This window comes from Lepidochelys kempii, chromosome 18, assembly GCF_965140285.1.
Source record: "Lepidochelys kempii isolate rLepKem1 chromosome 18, rLepKem1.hap1, whole genome shotgun sequence".
Taxonomy (NCBI): Eukaryota; Metazoa; Chordata; order Testudines; family Cheloniidae; genus Lepidochelys; species Lepidochelys kempii.
Genome location: NC_136397.1, coordinates 14407206 through 14426395, shown reverse-complemented (window position 1 = coordinate 14426395; position 19190 = coordinate 14407206). Strand labels below are relative to the sequence as shown.

The 19190-nt window shown below is 50.9% G+C and overlaps 1 protein-coding gene and 1 long non-coding RNA gene across 6 annotated transcripts in view; one reads left to right on the top strand and one right to left on the bottom strand.

The window, feature by feature from the left end:
• Positions 1 to 844, bottom strand: part of LOC140900113 (uncharacterized) — a 33777-nt gene extending 32933 nt beyond the window's left edge. For all 3 annotated transcript variants that reach the window (XR_012155563.2, XR_012155564.2, XR_012155562.2), the window contains exon 1: positions 166 to 844. This is a non-coding gene — a long non-coding RNA (uncharacterized LOC140900113). The remainder of the gene's footprint in view (positions 1 to 165) is intronic.
• Positions 804 to 19190, top strand: part of TMEM201 (transmembrane protein 201) — a 50436-nt gene continuing 32049 nt past the window's right edge. For 2 of the 3 annotated variants that reach the window (XM_073316751.2, XM_073316750.2), the window contains exons 1-3: positions 804 to 1136; positions 12183 to 12303; positions 14760 to 14954. In XM_073316751.2, the coding sequence (XP_073172852.2) occupies positions 1018 to 1136; positions 12183 to 12303; positions 14760 to 14954 (435 nt within the window). In that variant the 5' untranslated portion in view covers positions 804 to 1017. Of the gene's footprint in view, positions 1137 to 12182; positions 12304 to 14691; positions 14955 to 19190 lie in introns of those variants that run through there. The other variant, XM_073316752.2, reaches the window with a different exon arrangement.

Sequence of the window (19190 nt, the reverse complement as noted above, 5' to 3'; positions counted from 1 at the left end):
TACTCTTCCATCAAATTACTGACTCTAGCCATAGGCTCGGAAAGCCAGTGCTGGGCTGATGTAGAGGAGACCGGTAACTAACCTGCATTTGTCAAGCAAAACTAGCATACTTTCATGTCATTTTTCTCTCAAAGACCAGAAACTTATTGAAAAACCGAGATTTACCTTGCCAGTCTGAAAACCGGAGGGGGTTGCAGCCCTGGGTCTTTCCATTGTTTGCAAGCCCCAGGGTAGTAGATAAGATGAAACATTTCCCATGAGGAAAGGGAACAGGGTCACTCTTCACAGTCCAAGCTGAGGGCAGTGCACAGAATCAGTTCGTACAAGCCGCAGCCTGGATCTTCAACATTTTCTGACTCTCACTCCCCTAGCATCTGCACCCCAGGTAGGGAACCTGCTCGGACTTGGAGAGGGATTGGCCCCCTGCCCGTCCCTCTAACACGACCTTCTCCGCCGCCTCCCTGGCTCCGCACGATCTTAACGTTTCACAACCCGTCTCTCCCCAGCTGCCCTCCTGGTGCGTGCAGCGACCAATCCGTGCGGCTGTCGGACCACTGCCCTCTTCTTCCTCCCTGCCAGGCCGGCCGCTGCGCGCTTGAATCACACACACGCCCGCCTTCCCTGATTCACAGCCCCCCCTGGCACGACATTGGCCTTTCACGCTGCCTCCTCCACTCCTACGCCCACCTCCGCCGGCCAGCCGCTGCAGACGCAGCAGCCGGGGGCCGCCTCCGAGGCATGAGTCACTTGCACGCTTCCCCCCTCCGCCAAGCCTCCGCGATCCCCGCCCGCCCCCTCTGCCCGCCGCTGATTGGCGGACCGGCGGGCGCGCGGCGGGGCGGAGGGGCGGCCGGCGGCGCTTACAAAGCGCGGCGGCGAAGGTCACAGGCGGCGGATCGGCTGGCGAGGGAGCGCGCGGAGGGGCCCGGGCGCGTTCTCCGCGCGGCTACTCCGCCTTCGGGGCGGGCGGGCCGTTACCGGGCCGTTACCGGGCGTTCCGCGGGCCGCTCTCCGGCAATGGAGGCGGCCAGCGCGCTGCTGGCCGGCTGCCCGGTCGCCGGCCTGGCCGGGGGGCTGGGGGTCACCGTCTGCGCCGCCGCCGCCGCCGGGCTGCTCCTCTGCAGGATCGCGCGGAGGTAAGGGGCGGCCTCCTCTTCTGCCGCATGGGCGCGGGAAGCGGAACCGCGCCGGCCGGCCCGCTGCCGCCGGGCTCCTCCCGTAGGCGCTCCGCCGGGGAGCGGGGCTTTCCCTGCTGCCTCGCTTCCCCCCCCCCCCGCGCGGGGCTCCCTTTGTGCGGAGGCGGCGATGGGTGCCTGGGTCCTGCCGCCGCGGGAGGCGGGGTGCGGTCGAAGGGGGAATCCGGGAAGTGGACCGGGGTCCCGGGCGCTGCCGCCGCGGCGGGTGGCGCTCTTGCGGGCGCGTGGTGGGGCCGGCTGGCCGGGCGGGACGGGGGACGACGCGTGGAGGGGACCGTGCTCGCCATGCGGGTGGCTGAAGGAGAGAGACTGAAGGGGCAGGAAGCCCGGCGCCCTCTGCTAAGCAGGGGAGGAGGCGTAGCTCTCCCCCGAGCTTGTCACTGGCGCACAGGCGGCAAAAGAGGAGAAAAGACCCCGGCCGCTGGGAGCTTTGGCCCCGACCGGGCTGGAGTAGGAAGGACAGATGCTCACGGGACTAGGCGGTCCATAAACCGTCGGAGCTGTCCTGTTCGGGTGCCGTGGCCCTGTCTGACCCCCCCCCCCCCGGGTATTTAGGCTCTAAAGAGGCTTGGGAGGATGAGATTTGATCGAAAAATGGCTATAAAGGTCCGTTTCACCGTAAACCGTGTGGGGGGGGGGGATATATTTCCCTGGATTATCAACATTTGCAGCTAAGGAAGATGATGCTTCAGCACTTTTTAGTTTGATTTAGTAGCCGCCTGCTCCGAATATTTTGACGTGATGTTGACAGCTTGTGTTTTAACAGTTACAAAGCTTTGGCAGTCCACAAGTAGTTATGTCCCCTGCCGTTAAATAATTAGTGTCTGACCCCCCCCCCGTTCATTTTCCACACCTGTAAAAAGTTGAAAACATGCTTAAAAATGGGTATTTGTCCAAATTCTTAAAAAATAAAATCCAATTTTGTCCAGTCTAGTTGTAAGCTCTTTGCGGCAAACACTGCGTCTTTATGTGATTGTTCAGTACCAAGCATGGGGATGCCTCAGTTGCTACTGGGACTTTTGGGTCTTACGGTAAAATTGTGTGTGATTAAAATATGTGGAATGGGTAGGAACGCAACTGAGAAGGGCATTTCTGTCTTTTTTTTTAATTTCTTCCATAATTTCAGTATCTGTCTAGGAAACAAAATTCCGAAATGGGCAAAAGTTTGAGCTGTTTGGGAGCAGTTATTTGTAGGGGGATAGCCGGATACATTTTTTTCCCCGTCCCCAAAACTATTTCCTGTCTTTGTGTTCCATAACTGAACACCAGGCACTTGGCTCTTACAGGAGATACATAAATTCATAAAATCTGAAGTGTCTTCCCTTCCTTCTGTAGATGTGTCAGTGGCTGGCATTTTTTGTGAACTATATTACAATAAGTTATTTACAATAAGTTATTTATCTGTGCACCTGCACTGATGCAGCTGCTCCGCTACAGTGCGTCTGGTGGAGATGCTCTGTGCCGATGGGAGAGAGTTCTCCCGTTGGCATATTAAATCCACCTCCATGAGAGGTGGTAGCTATGTCAGCGGGAGAAGCTCTGCTTCGGTGGGTGTAACTTACATTGCTCAGGAGGGTGGCTTATTTGCACCCCTGAGCAATGAACGTTTTACTCCTGGCAGAATTCTGTGCCAAAAAATTAAAAATTCTGCACCCTATATTTTAAAAGTCTCCATGTTTTATTTGTCAGAATAACACAATATAATCCCTCCAGTTTCAGTTATTTTGATGATTTATTTCAAAATATCTGTCAGCAAGTATGTCTGTAACAATACAGTCAACAACAAAAGATTTCCCCATGAGTAGAGAATTAAAGAAACCTCTATGCTTTTGTTGAGTGCCTGACTCGGTGTGTCACACATGCCAGCTGGACACATCTCGTAGTTGATTCTCACTTTTTTGCCTTGCCCGCGTAGGGGTACCATATTTCAAGTTCCTAAATAGAGGACAATGGCAGGGCGAGGGGCAGTTGGAAGGGGGGCGTACAATAGGGGTGGGTATTCGGAGCATGCTGGAGGGGTGTGTACACTGGGAGGGGGTATTTGGGGGTTGCTGGCCCAGACACTTGCACCTCTTCCCCCCAGAGACCAGCTGCGAGGTGCCCCCAGGCCCAGATGCCCGCACCCTCGCTCCTCCCCAGAGCCCAGCCACAGGCTCCTTTCTGTGCAGCTTCGTTACTGTCCCTCTGCGGAATGCGGTGCAGCCTTCCCTTCCTCACCGTTTGGGAGAGATGGCGCAGCTGGGTCTGCTCCCATCCCTGGGCAGATGAGGATCAGGCTCGGTAGCCCGTGTGTGCAGTCTGCATCCCTGCTGGACTCAGAGCTCTACTTGCTGCAAGGCTGTGGCCCACACAATGCTTCCTTCATTCAGGCCATGCCAGCAACTGCAGCCTGCCCATGCCTCCCATGCAGGCACACTGTGAGCTGGTAAGCTGAACTCTGCCAGGTCCAGCAGCTTTGCAGCGCCTATTTTGCAGGGGTAAAATAAAATTCTACAAAGAACATTAATTCTGCACAAATTCTGCATTGCACATCGGCACAGAATTCACCCAGGAGCATAAATTATATCAAAGTGAGTGATAGTATAGAGCTGGCCTTAGTGAAGACAGTACTATGCTGATGGGAGAGCTCCCATTGGCATAGCTACCGCCACTCACAAAGGTGGATTAACTATGTCAATTGGAGAAACTCTCCCATGTCATAGTGCTATCTACACTGGGTGTTAGGTCAGTGTGTTGCTACGGGGTGTGGATTTTTCACACCCCCTGAGCAATCTACTTATACCGAAGTAAGTTTGGCCTCAGGCTTTGAGATTTTCTTTCCAGCTCCAATATTTTTTTTATTTTTATTTTTTTAAGCAAATGAACAGGCATTATAATGGGGAAGGTGAGAGCTACTTACTTGGTTTGCAGACTTTTGGTTGGTTCATTAGCGGGGAGGCAGGCGTGTATAAGTGCAATGGAACAGAATCCCACTAGGGAAAGCAATGCCAAGATGGTACACTCATGCCATACAGTGGTGCACTATAGCAACTTAGAAAGGTAAGCAGGGGTTAATGGTGCTCTTTAGGCTTTGGTTATTTTTGGTGATTCCTGCTGAATCGAATGGAGTTGTACTGGCCTAAGGAAGCTTTATATACCTTATATACGCTTCTATTAGTTATCTTTTCCCCTTTTTCAGGCTTATTCCTTGAAACATTATTTTCTATAGCCTCTTGTATCTGGGGTGGAGTCAGGATTTGAATTGCACAGTGGGAGCTGAGTTGAATTTGAGAAGCTTAGAACTAGCATAACTTAAAACCAATGTTTGATATGTGCTTTTTGACAAGACACACTTGGTGTAACAGAGCAAACTTGGGCCATCCTATCACCCATACTGTGCTTCACTGGAGTAGGAGACAGTCCCCATGACCAGTGTAAGGTTCATTTACAGTTTGAACTTTCAAATGGAAATAAGACACCTACAGCAGAATAGTTCAGGTTTCTTCTAAAACACGTAGGCTTTATATAAATGAACAAATAGGACAACAGTCAATGTTCCCCCATGTAAAGGACCTGACATTTCCATTTGACATTAAGGGTAGATAAGAAACTGATGGCATGCAGCTATCTTCCATGAAATAAGCCATGCTTCCATGACCATTCTTGGTGCTGATTTAGCCAAAGTGCCTCTTTGCTTTGCTTAAGTGGCTCAGGTGGAATGTGTTTGTGGAATCCAGAGAATCTTAGAGTTTTTTGAGCCCCTTCTGTACAGGGAAATTACCACTGTTCTGAAAACATTCTCAGGGACTGGTCTTCATAACTGTTTGGGGGGTAACATAGTGGTGCTGAGCACTGCCGGGACAAAGTACTGTTCAAAATTAGGTTTCAGAGTAGCAGCCGTGTTAGTCTGTATCTGCGAAAAGAAAAGGAGTACTTGTGGCACCTTAGAGACTAACCAATTTATTAGAGCATATGCTTTCATGAGCTACAGCTCACTTCATTGGATGCATGCAGTGGAAAATACAGTGGGGAGATTTTATATACACAGAGAACATGAAACAAAATCTATGCTCAAATAAATTTGTTAGTCTCTAACGTGCCCACAAGTACTCCTGTTCTTTTTGTTAAAAATTATTCCACCAGCGCTTCCCAGTCCTCCTATAATTTGCTAACAGCAAAGGGACGATGGGGTGGCAGTGACACTTCCCTACAGAATTCTCTACTGGGCTGGGGGCCTGCAACAGTACCTGGAAGAACTGTGAATTGTCCAGTACAAATTAATGGGTAGTTAACTCTGAAACCCCTGCTACTAATGGGCCACCCCAGAGCAGCCTAGGTTTCTGAGTGACCCCATCCCACTGAGATGAATGGAGTCATTAGCACTTATAATGTCTGCAGACCTAGATTACACTCACTGGGCATGTCTACATTTGCTCTTCCTGCAGCAGGAAACAGGTTCCTAGCTGCAGTGTAGACATCCCCTTAAGGAGTTTCTGGTGAAGTTACGGTACTCTAGAGCATATTTCCACTGATGAAGGACAGTTTTTCAAAGCAGTTTCAGGAGTGGGAGGGGTTGGTGTGGATTGGGTACTGAGGAAGACTGATGTAGTCTGAGGGATTGAGAACACTGATTTAAGATGGAGCATTGACTCTCAAAAAGATTTTTTGAAAAAGGTAAATTTGTTAAATACATTTTAAAACTTTGATCCAACTTTGTGTCACTCTAGAACCTTGGAACAGATCCCTTGGAGTCCAGCCTAGGGAAATCCCTCCGTACCCATACTTTCGTCCCTCACTCCTGCCCTGCAATTAGATGGGTAATATCCCACTCACATGCTCTCACCACAAACCATCCTCCCCTCCATGAGGTTGGGATCTTCTGATTTTTGAACCCATTTCCATGGCAACAGATTACAGGGTCATACCAGGGGGATTATTGCTTCTTATCCTGAATAAGCAGGAGGAGCTGGAGAAATCCTGATCCTTTGTGTGAAGGAAGGGTTGATATTGAATTCTTTGTGGCCATTCCGCCACCCTGATAAGGATGCAAATCTGGAGGGGAGAAACAGAAGCATGTTTGTAGGAATCGGAGCTTCCATGCTCTTCCCACAGTAGAGAGTGCTCTTGTACCTATTAGTCTAGTTCTCCTGTGTAGTCTCTGGTACCAGCAAACCTTTGGACGGGACGAAAGCACTCCTTTTCTCCTAGTTTCTCAGAGGCAGACCCAATAGACCCCACCCCTCTTTTGTGCCCACGGCATCCAGTACTATATCATCCTTAAGGGGCTGGTGAGCATGCCCTCTAGCAGACCTGTCTGGAGGAGCCAGAAGTAGACTGAAGTGTGCCTCAAATGGACCTCAAACTCCTGTATGGTGGTCTGCTTGGCTGCTGAAAGGTGAATGCCGGTAGCCCGTGGCTTACTTGGATTGGCCACCTAATCTAAAGGAAGGACATCTCTCTTCTCTTCTCTTCCCCCCCCCCCCAATTTTAACAGTGTTCTTTAAGTACCTGTCTTGAATTGAGCACGTTGGGCATTAAAATAAATCTTATTGCCTTAGGACTCTCTCAGGGGGATAGAGGGAAGGGCCTCTCTTTCCTATAGGTCTCTTAACCACTGAAGATTTTCTCTGTGTGGTCTTGTCTTCACTGTGGGGGAGAAGATTCACTCTGAACTAGCATTAACCAACATGAGCTAAAATCCTAGGGAAGACAAGACAGTGCATAGTTTTAACAGAAGTTAGCAGGTCCAGGTAATCCCTAGGCTCCCTCATAGTCTTTAATTGGACCTGCTAATTCATAAGAAGACTACAAACTGCCTTGTCTTCTCTAGGATTTCCACTGGAGTTCAGAATACGCCTTTTTCCCTCTCGTGAAATACCACCGTGTGTGCGATATTTATGCTCCGTTCTCAGCCCTGGGGACCAATGACCTCATCTTACCACAAAGCAGGTATAGCACAACAGCAGCTAGGCACACTTGCTCATGAATGTTTTAATGATGTGGTAAGGAGACCACCTGCTCGGGATCCAAGTCTCATGCCCACTTACTTGTTGCGTGCTCTGCTGAGATTGCCATGAAGGGAACCAGTTGGTACTAGTTATGCTGGTGTTTTTGAGAGGTGTGCACCTGGGAGCTGGGCTGAGACCATTTAGTGATAACTTAGGCAGCAAATATCTGACTGTTTACTGTCTCCAGGGTAGCCAGCTCTTCCAATTTTAGTAGGTGTTTCACGGTATTTGGTGTGGGAGGCGTGGATCTGCGCTCGTGTCTCACTCCCCGCCAGTACCCGGGCTGGGGAAGCTAACGAGCCAACCAGTGGACCAAATTCAGTGATGAATCCTGATCGCATGCCACCTGAGGCACATTGCACAAAGGCTGAGATATTTGATGTATTTCTTCATGTTCCAGTTCCTGGAAGTTTGTGATTACATGAGAATCTGTTTTCATCTTTAAAAAATCCAGCCTTCTTGATTGCAAAGAAAAGCTTGAAAATGTGACCGGAGCGTACCCTACAGACTCAGAAACCAGAAGACAAAGAGTACCTGTGACTTTTGGAACGCTTGGGGTTAACGTTGCTGTCTCTCTGATCCAGAATGCTCACCAGTGAAGACCACCATCTTTCTCTGGCCCAAAATCTCCAGGACTCTCCCACTCATACCTCCTAACCAATGGACCAGGGGTGGCCAACCTGCGCCTGAGAAGGAGCCAGAATTTACCTATGTACATTGCCAAAGAGCCCCAGTAATACCTCAGCAGCCCCCCATCAGCTCCCTCCCCACCCCCCGCCTGCCAGCAGCCCTGCTGATCAGCACCTCCCTCTCCTTTCCTATGCCTCCTGCGGCATGCAAGCTCGAGGGGGAGGAGCGAGGGCATGGCAGGCTCAGGGAAGGGGGCAGGAAGGAGTGGAGGCCTTGGGGGAAGGGGTGAAGTAGGGGCAGGGCCTGTGGCAGAGTCAGGAGTTGCAGTGAGCATGCGCGCACTTTTACCACACACCCCCCCCCGGCACATTAGAGAGTTGGTGCCTATGCAAGGAGACACATATCAACTTCTGAAGAGCTGCATGCAGCTTTGGAGCCAGAGGTTGGCCACCCCTGCAATAGACTGTTGGTTTCAATATGTGTTTGTTTCTCTCTCTTTCTTTCTTCTCCCCAACCCACTCTCTTGCCTGCCGTAGAGCCCATGGGGATGGGTATTCTGGTGCAGGGCAGCATTTTTATCCCAGCAGTACGACTTTCCACACCACCTTCAACTTCACTGGTAGAGAGCAGCAGCACTGTTGGGCAGGGTGGGAGAAACTCAAGAGCTGAAGCTGACCCCTTTATTTATGGTCCTGCCAAGTCTCCTGTTTCAAATAGGAGTGTCTTGCATTAGGGGGTGTACCCACATCCCTACCACACTCCCTTTAACTCCTGCCGTCCAGCTAGCATTCTGTATCCTGGCATTTATAATCTCATCACGGGTGGTAGCGGTGGCTGCTGCTTCTCACTGGTTCTCTGAGATTCGCCCAAGTCCTTCAGTCGGTAGCTTCCCTTGCAGCAGGGTCCTTTGTGGATTGTGGAGGGAACAGTTCCCTGACAGCAGAGAGTATGTAGAAGATCTTTAACAGAACTAGTTCTGCAACAATGCCAGCAGCTCTGCCTTTGACACAAGGCCAGGGTGGGCCGCAGAGCGCTCCTTGCTGTGACTGATCCCTGGCCATGTCTTTTAGGCAGGAGTAGGGAAAGGAGTCTTGGGGGCCCTGAGGGAGAAGTGTGGAGAGAAGATGGACAGGAATCACAGGACTGGAACTGAAAGGGGTGTGAAGGTGGGAAATGGGACAAGAAAAAGGAAAGCTCCCAGCCCTGCCATCTGTACCTAGTTGGTATCCTCAGAGAAACTTTCTCAGCTCTGATCTCTTGGCATAGACCCCATGCTAGGGCCCTGGGAGGGTTTATAAGCATGTTATGTGCCGGCTGTCTGGGTTGCAATTGTCAGCATGATCCCTCATCAAGGGCTGCTGGATAATCCAGGACTCAAAGGGAGCCCATGTGGGTCCCAGCAGAGCTGGCCGCAGTCCACTAATGAATGAGTGCCATTGCTCTGGGTGGGTTGGCTTCTGCCTCTGTCCTGAGGGCTTGTGTGAATGAGATGCCTTCAGATGGGCATTTCTCCTCCTGTTCTTATCAACAGCTGTAGTTCAAATGGGCCTTTGTGGTCAGCTGACTGACTGCATAGGGTGGCTGCAAACGGAGCTTGGGCAGATTTTCAGCTTCATCTTTAAGGCAGCTTTTTGTGGGGGCCCTAAGGTATCTGTGTCTTGCAATGAGGTTGTGTTGCAGAGGCCTTGGGTATGTGCAGAGAAGTGAGAAGCCTTTTTCCCCTCTACTTGCTTCCAGTGGCATTTCTACTGCCCAAGAGAACTGAAGTAGTTACTTACTGCTTCAGCTTGCCCCAGCACGGGGTGGCCAGGCAGCTTTCGTTCACAGTGAGTGCAGGGTATGTAAACGCAGCGGTGGGTAGATCAGTTAATCTCAGACCCTCCTGCGTCCCCTTTCCATTGGCTCTTCCTTGGAGCTGTTTTTCTGAATCTTCCATCCCCAAGTCTGTTGCTGTCACTCAGCCATTGGATTGATTTATTTTAATTGCAGCTTTCCGTATTTGTTTATAAAGTAGCCATCTGAGGTGGGCAATCAAAGGGGAGAAGGAAGATTGGCATTTATCAGCAGACCAAGCCTCTACCCCTTTCTTTGAGTTGAGTATCTAGCCCAACCATCTTGCCCACCTCCCAGAAGAAGGGCAGGGTCAGATAGGTACTTCACGTTGTTTTATAGTCCCAATGGCCATTGAATGTTTCTTGAACTTAATCATTCAAGCGCCTGTCCTGCATGCCTGTCTAGCTGTAGCTGCACAGATACGGTGGTGAGGAGAGAGATCGAAGCACCCAGGTAATATTTATAGGAGGAGCCAGGCATCTGTGTAACGCAAAGCAGATTTGAGTACCCACTAAGCACCAGGACAGAAGTCCTATTGATAAAATACCGAAAAGGGCAGAGATTGGAGGCAAAGAGCAGATTCCACACAGCAGGAGGATGGGAAGTTTCTCATAGCTGCTGGAGCTCCTGTGGGGTTTTTTCTGATTTCTAAGCCCGTGATGTGCTTGCATGCCCTGCTGCTGCAGCCGTATTGGACAAGCGTCAAAGGAGAACTCCACCCCTCTGCCTCCCTGGGTACAGATGGCCGGTGTTTGAGTCTTATTTTGTCCCACAGGGTCAACATGTAGCAGCTACTCACCTGTCACACAAGTGTTTACTGCAGTACGCCATGGACAGCCCTTTCCAACACGCTGTCCATTGGCGACACGGCCATTGCGTGGCATAACTAGAAACTGCTATTCTTGATTTGGGTAGCAGCTGTCCCTGTCACTCGAGACAGCTGTTGTACACAGTCACTGATTGGCTGTTGGCTTGAACAGCTGTCCCTTCGCTCCCAGACCTGGTTGGCTGGTTTTAATAAACCCAAACAGATTAACTCTGTTCTTTGAGCTACGATGAAACTTGTTTCTTGGCTCGGTTCCTGGTGGAAGACCAAATCAGAGAATTTTACTTGAGAGATCCGAGAGGTCCAAATGCGGAGACTTTAAGCAAAGTCTTTGTTGTGGTCTCCTCCAGTCAGGCTGCATCATGAAGGAGGCTAAACTTGCTGAGATTCCTATTTTATCAGGATTGTTTTAAAAAAGGGGGACTGATGGGCTCAGGGGATTGGGCTGATGGTTCAAACCCAGGCACAGAAAAATGGGGATTGGAAGTTGTTTCCGTCTGAAAATTAGTGGCTTGTGTGACATGAGTTTGGGTCTCAGTCTAGTTCCCAGTGGGCAGGAATCCATATTTCAAAAATCTCACTACTTCATTTTTATTGGCAGAGAGAGATCACAAGTTGAATAGGGCATGAGAATTAACTCCCCTGTTGCCTCTAAAGGAGATGTTGACAAAGGAGCGTTGTGGGGGAAGGCCCCCCCGCCCAGTGCTTTAGATCTGCCTTGTGGGTGGATGATTTTAGTCTCCAGGGCTGCCAATCTAGCACCTTGCCTGACAGTCTAATTAGTTGTTCCCTGTTTATGACAATGAATTCCTTGCTGCAGCTCTCTGCTTGCACAGTGACAGTAGACCAGTCAGTTTCATTCTGTTAAGTCTCTCTGATTTTCATGCACTAGCCCAGTGTAGTGGGTTTGGATTGTAACTACAGAGGTCTGATAAATAGCTGGCTTTTGAGCAAAACTTGCCTTCTCTGGCTGTTGTTTTAAGATTATGGGAACACTGTGTAGGAATTAGAAATGACCTATTAATCCTTCAGTCCTCCTTGCCAATTCATTTGTCTAGTGCTGTGTAAAAAGCTTCAGTTTACAATGGCTGAACTTGGGGCCAAATCTGATCTACCCATGTCCCTTTAATGTGAGGTGCGATGAGCCATTTGGGCACACAGCGATTATCAGCTAGTCTCTCATATTTCTGATGTCCCCACACATGGCCTGATAGAATGTGATGGTCACGGCAGCTTTCAATACCACCAAGGCTTCCCTTTCCCATGGCAACTGGAGCACAAACTTGAAGGTGTGCCAGGACCCTGTAGCCTAGGCAGGTACTGTTGTGCACCCTCCAGTTGCATTGATGCTAGCCACACCGGGGATGGCACATGAGGCAGTTCTGGGGGTGCAGAAATAGCAGAGCAGGATTCCAGGCAAAGCCATCATTGTTGGTACTTTCCTTGTGCAAGCCCCAGGGAGACTAGCCAGGAGGTGCTGGAATTGCCTGTACTCATCTCTCCAGTCTTCTGCCCCATCCTAAGAAGGATCATTCAAATCCTGATGTTACTGTGAGGCTGCATGGGGTGCGGAAAGTTGGTTACTATTCTCAGACTTGTATGTAAAACACACCTGTATTTTCCGATTTGAGCAAACAGGCTGCTGCCCTGTTTCCTTCTAGCTCACTGGCCCAGCTCAGTTTGACACCCTTCTGTTTCTGTTTCTAACAGGAAGAAGCCCACACACATGTCTGTGAACTGCTGGTTCTGTAACCAGGACACGGTGGTGCCCTATGGGAATCGCAACTGCTGGGACTGTCCCTACTGTGAACAATACAATGGCTTCCAAGAGGTACCGCAGGGGCTACCTGGCTAGAAGGCTGCTGGGAGGGGCTGTGCCCTGTGGGAGCAGCAGTTGCAGGGAAATCCCTACTCAATCCCACATGACAGAGCATGCTCTGTGCAGATGAAATCTGCAGAGAATTTAGCTGCTATACACTAACAAGTCTCTACTGAGCATGTGTAAACTGAGATTTATCATTTGGTCAAGTTTGAGTGAATTTCACAAACAGCGAAAGGGAGACCCTGTCAGATTTCAAGTCCTTGCTCCAGAGCATCGAGGCACTAGATTTTTCTCAACAAAACAGATGTGGGAATTTTTTGACATGGATAAAATGATGTATTTTTCCCCCAACCTTGTTTTCCAAAATGGCTGAACCATTCTAGCTTTTAAAAAAAAAAAAAAAAAAAGTAAATTCAGCCGGGGCTGGTAGGCACCGCATGGGAAACTTCAGCCCGAACGGTGAGCCTTTGCAGGAGGGTCTGTCCGCCCAGCAGCGGGGAGGTGCAAGTCCCAGACGCATACACGCTAGCGCACACAAAATAGCAGCATGGCTGCTACTGCTCAGGTATGTACCCAGGGCAAAGGTGGGCAAACTACAGCCCGAGGGCCACATCCGGCACACGGGACCGTCCTACCTGGCCCTTGAGCTCCTGGCCGGGGAGGGTAGCCCCCGCCCCTGCTGTCCCCACTCCCCCACGGCTATGTCGCCGCGCAGGCGGTGCGGCTGGCTCAGGCCGGCATGGCTGCCAGTCCTGCCGCTCTAAGCAGCATGGTAAGGGGGTGGGGAGTGGGGGGGTTGGATACGGGCCAGAGGGTCCCGGGGGGCAGTCAGGGAGCAAGGGGCTGTTGGATGGGGCAGAGGTTTGGGTGGGGGGCGGTCAGGGGATGGGGAACAGGGAGAGGTTGGATAGGCATGGGAGTCCTGGGGGGCCAGGGTGGGGGTGTGGATAGGGGTCAGGGAACAGGGGTGGTTGGATGGGGGAGCAGTTACAGGGTGGGGGTGTGGATAGGGGGTCGGGTCAGTTAGGGGACAGGGAGCGGGGGAGGGGTTGGAATGGGTGGGGGGTCCTGGCAGGTGGCGGTCAGGGGACAAGGGGTTGGGCAGGGGGGTTGGAGGGAGCAGGGGTTCTGAGGGAGGCAGTCAGGGGGCAGCAAGTGGGAGGGGGCAGGGACCAGGCTGTTTGGGGAGGAACAGCCTTCCCTACCTGGCCCTCCATACAGTTTCGCAACCCCGATGTGGCCCTTGGGCCAAAAAGTTTGCTCACCCCTGACCCAGAGGTTGGGTAGGATTGAACTTGACCGGCTAGCCCAAGCGACCGCCTGTGTTGCTATGGCCATGATGGTGTTTTAGGAGCTCGCGCATATGCCTACCGATGCTGGGACTTAACCTCCCTGCTGCTGGGTAGACATACCCGGCGTAATAAGCATCAGAAAATGGCTTCATCGTAGCCTTAACTGCAGGGCTTTCTAGCCAAGATTCCCAAAGTCTCTCTCTTTACAGAGAGAGATTAAACCCCACCCTCCACTCCGTCAGAAGGGTTGTGCCCAGTTTTCAGGTGGGGAAATTGAGGCACAAAGGGTTTGCTCAAGGTCACAGGGTGGGTCTTTGACAAAGCCAGGAATAGAATCCCAGTCTCCTGATCTCCAGTCCTTTGCTTCTAACCACACAACCATCTTTCCCCTGGCTTTATGTCCCCAGCCAGGATTTCCTTAAAGTCTGACCTCGAGGCACTTTGACTCCCTTCCTGCCCTTCCATGTATTCCCTTCCCTTAAAGCCATTCCCCTATAATTAGCTCATCAAACGTATGGCAAAAGAAGCCAACTCTGCTGCATCTTCTCCTCCTTCCAAACCTCTCCCACTTCTGGGGTGTGCACACTTTGTTATATGTTGACTGGCCCTAAAATCTTGGTAGAAACTCTGTCCAGATGTTAGTCTGTGGCCTGCACATCTGCATGCACAGGGTTATAGCCCGATGCTGTTCTCTGCCGTGGGAGACTCATCTTCTGTGTTGAACCTCGTTGTTTGCCAGCTGTTAGTTGGTGGATGCTGGGCTGCTGAAGACTGAAGGGTCCAGAGGTGCTGGCTAATATGTTTGTCACAGGATATGCAGTGGCATTTGATGGGCATGGGTGCTTGGTAACCTTTAGCTGCTTAAGGACATTTTTGATAGGGCCCGTCTGTCCCCTGCTGTGGCTCCTGGGCAGTTTAGTGAAATGCAGGGTACAGTGCTGATTTTGCACCCCTTAGTGGTGTGTGCACTAGACAATCCATGGCCCAGGAGTATGCACGAATCTCTGCAGCGCGGCCTGTAAAACAGCTGGGAGTGGCGTACAGAATGGGGGGAAGAGCAACGGATCTTATTCTGGTTTTATTTCTTCCTCATCGTATGAGGCAGGGCACTGACAGTGGAACCCTTGCAGAGGGTGGACTCAAGAGCTCATGCTTTTCTTTGCTGCTTGGCAGAATGGAGACTACAACAAACCCATTCCTGCCCAGTACATGGAGCACCTAAACCACGTCGTGTCAGGCGCCACCACCTTTTGCGACCCCACCAAGCCACAGCAGTGGGTGAGCAGCCAGATCTTGCTGTGCAAGAAATGCAACAATCACCAGACCATGAAGATCAAGCAGCTGGCGTCCTTCGCACCCAGGGAAGAGGTAGGTGCTGGCTTGGACAGACTCTCTCTCTCTATCCTGTTTGGGTAAAGATAACATCCAGGTGTCCCCAGATCTATCCATGAAGGCATCTTATGTTCCCACTCTACGTTGCTGGAGGAACAACAGCCTTTAATCCTGATCTACCATTTTGATAAGCTCTGGGCAATTGTAAGATGACTGAACTACCAAGACCCTTTCTGTCTGCCCACCCAGCCCCCTCCTATGTCTCCAGAGAGTGGTGTGTGCCTCGGAGCTGGAGGGCAAATCTGTTGATTTGATCCCTGAGCAGGGCATTCAGCAATGCGAGCAGCCTCCAAGTTGTTCTCCTGCTGTCCCTGCCCTGGATTTTTCCATGGATTGCATCCTCCAGACAGCAGGGCTGTTTCTTGTCTTCTCCCTGCCATGCAGGTAGCTCATCCTCTGCTCATTCTAACTGTGAGCGCAGCCCATGTGTCTGTGTGTGAAGTGCCTGCCCCAGTTATCTGGGAGGCCATGGCAACTGCATGATGATGCAGATAGGGAATTACTGTCCCACCTACACAAAGAGCTTTTTGTCCAGGGCCTTAAGAAAACTGAGTCCTCTGAGCTGATGGCAGAATCCTGGATGAACACTGAGCAAGGAGCCCCTGAGTGCAGCCCTCACAGTCTGTCTTGGGGAGGAATTTCCCCGATGTTAAACTCAGCCCCACTTTATATCTTCACTTCCCTTATTATTCAGAGTCCAGACTGTTGGGTCCCCTCTGCAAATACAGCGTGGTTCCCTGTTGTCCATTTTGCAGACTATGGTCCTGTTCGGTTTGAAATGAGGCAAGCCAGGATACTTCTATCACTTCCCTATGGAAACTGAGCCACAGCCTGGAACAGTGGTTCTAATCCTTTCCCGGACCAGAACCCCACTGACCCAATTAGCAGTATGGAAAGAGCAGTGTGTTTGCAACGCCTAGGCCTAATAGATTTCATTGTTTACATGGGGGGGAGGGTGTTCTTTATTTTCCCCCCCCAATCTTCAGCCAGAGTCTCTGAATTTTAGCTCATTACCTCTAGTTTTTACCCATCCATTCATTAGGCCAGTTCCTTTCCCTTTTCGGCACATGTTACTAGGCTGGTTATGTCTCTCCCCTCACCCTTAGCCAAATGGGGGGTTTGTATTCTTCTTTTTAATCTTTCCTTGAGTGAATCCTGCCAGCCTCCCAATTATTTCTGCAGCTCTTTGAACTCCCTCCCTTTAATACTTTGCATGAGTAGCCTTTTGTGTGAGGCTTTACAAATGACACCAGGCCCCAGGAGGCTGGTAATGGGGGGAGAGGGGTTCTTCGCTCAGCTGGAGGGTGGAATGCTGTATTCAGTGCTGCCCAGGGACTTTGTGCAAATAGTTCAGGAGGGGGAGTGAAGAAGACTCTCCATTCTGATTGGCATTGGCGAGGGGGTTTATAGATGGGAAGAATTGAATTAGCGGAGTTAGAATGTGGCCAGGAAACTGGAACCGCCTCTCCCTAACCTTGCAAAGGTTGCTGTGGGATCGCTAGCGTAGTTAGGACTTCTAAGGTTTTGTCCAGCCTGCCAAACAACACCATGTCAGTCACGGAAGGAAGAGCGCCACCTACTGAGCAGCTAGCATAACTTCTTGCCACTAGGCTGGGTTTCCGTGGGAGGTTTCCCATCTCCATACTGGTCGGACCTCGCCCTGCTTAAATTTGTGGGATGCGATGGGCAGAATAACATAGTGGTAGTTCTCAAGCGCCCTGCCCTTTTCTACAGGGCCTCAGCTGAGCTGCTCTGATCCAGCTACTGAGGTTAAAAAGAATAACGCAGTCCAGTTGACATTTCTCCTGGGAGTAGTAGGTTCATCTTCATGCTTGCGTAGGACAATGAGGCTGCCACTCGTGCAGCTCTAGGAAGCTCTCCTGCTGATTGACGTCAGTGCTGTCCACCCAGTGGAGCGCGGGATGGTAGTCCGCTCTGGTGTGGGCTTCTCTCCCCCAGCTTCTTATTTTAACTGTGTTCCTGCAAAGTATCTAGGGCAGTAGGTCTCATCCTCTGCCATGCAATGAGCCCCCTTATTACAGCAGAAAAATTCTGGGCCCCCTGGGTTGCAACCCCAGGACCTAGTGGGTTAGTTTTACTCTGTAGACTTTTTCTTATCCAATCTATTCCATGTAATTGGAGCCTGCTTAATCAGGATGTCTCCTGGGGAGCAGATTTGAACCCATGGATTGTGATTAATGAGGATGCCTTCTGGCAGTTTCATGGTGTTTGAGTTTCTCTTGTGTCTCTGTCTCATGCTGATTCTGTCCACTTGCTCCTGAAACAGCAGTTTTCGCTTCCTCTGTGGTTGATTCACCTCTGCCTGACCGTTTGCTGGTTCCACACTGGCTAGACATGTGGGGTCAGCATATAAACTGCTGGCTCAGTCTTTACTCCCTGCAAAGAGCGGCTGTGCAGTAATGTGATGAGCCTGCTGCCGCTGAGCAGCTCCTCAGAGTGTCTCTTGGTGGCAGCCCAAAGCATCTCAGTCCAGAAGGTTGTGACCCTCAGTGATAATACATGGCAGTTCCATTGTGTTTTTCATCCGGCCATTACAAATTGCTTTGCAAAGGCCATGGAGGTATCGTTACTGCCTGTCTTTTAGACAGAGAGGTGAAATGACTTGCTTGAGGCCAGGTAGCATGTTAGTGGCAGAGGCAGAGAGAATGTGGGTTTCTTCGCTCCCTGTCTGGGTCTCAGCGCTTCTGGACGGTGCTGCCTTCTGTAGAGATGCCTGGTCACTTGGCCCTCCCAAGATCTTTGTCAATGTAGTAACATTGTGAGCTGCAGAGTTCTCTTGTGCCCACTAGCCTGATGCCCAAATCCTCAAGACCTCCCACAGTTCATGCTTGTGCAATGACTCTCTTCCAGAACACTGTTCCTTTCCAGCTTAGAGAAGAGAGGCAGGGTCCAAAGGTGGCTGCCAAATTCCCAGCCCCATCCCTTAGGTTCCCACGCTTGCAGAGCACTCTTATCCTATGTAATTCTAGCTGGGTGCCAGCAGAGGGAGCCCTTGGCACGGCGATAGCCAGGGAGATGGGCCTTTCCTCCCTTACCCCCTGGATAAAGCCGCCTTTGTCCGGCACAGTAATAAGCACCTGCTCTGACCTGACGGAGCAGTAAACTGCAGCAGCTGGCAACCTCGCTGCTGTGTGAACAAGGAGCATTAAACCTTCCACGCAGCCTCATCTTGGCCATGGGCCATTTGCAGTGAAGTCTGCAGGGCCCTCGGTGCACCTGGGTTTCTAGTGCTCGGGCAGCTGTGCCTGGGGACGAAGCCATCCAATAGGGGTAGGGAGGGAATCCGGAATGTTTCCCGTTGTTGCTGAAGACGTTAATGAGGCAGAAGTTTTGGGAGCATCTTTGGAGCTGTCACTCGCTTGTGAACGTGGTAAAGTGCAAACAGGATACAAAGTCATAATAGCATTGTCACCTCCGGTGTGGCCCTTCACATGCACCCCACACACACGCACACTCCATTGCTGTGGGTCGCTGTTAAGAGGAGTAGCCAGCTCAAAGACCTACTCTCCTATACAGCTTGTGGCTTCCTTCCCAGTGTCTTGCAACTGTTGGGACAAAGGTGCCCATCTCCCCTGGGCAAATCCCAGGGCCATCGAGAACCTTGTTTGACGTCAAGCAAATCACTTTGCCTTTCATAGAATCATTAGAATATCAGGGTTGGAAGGGACCACAGGAGTTCATCTAGTGCAACCCCCTGCTCAAAGCAGGACCAATCCCCAACTAAATCATCCCAGCCAGGGCTTTGTCAAGCCTGACCTTAAAAACTTCAAAGGAAGGAGATTCTATCACCTCCCTAGGTAACGCATTCCAGTGCTTCACCACCATCCTAGTGAAAAAGTTTTTCCTAATATCAAACCTAAACCTCCCCCACTGCAACTTGAGACCATTACTCCTCGTTCTGTCATCTGCTACCACAGAGAACAGTCTAGATCCATCCTCTTTGGAACCCCCTTTCAAGTAGTTGAAAGCAGCTATCAAATCCCCCCTCATTCTTCTCTTCCGCAGACTAAACAATCCCAGCTCCCTCAGCCTCTCCTCATAAGTCATGTGTTCCAGTCCCCTAATCATTTTTGTTGCCCTCCGCTGGACGTTTTCCAATTTTTCCACATCCTTCTTGTAGTGTGGGGCCCAAAACTGGACACAGTATTCCAGATGAGGCCTCACCAATGTCAAATAGAGGGGAACGATCAC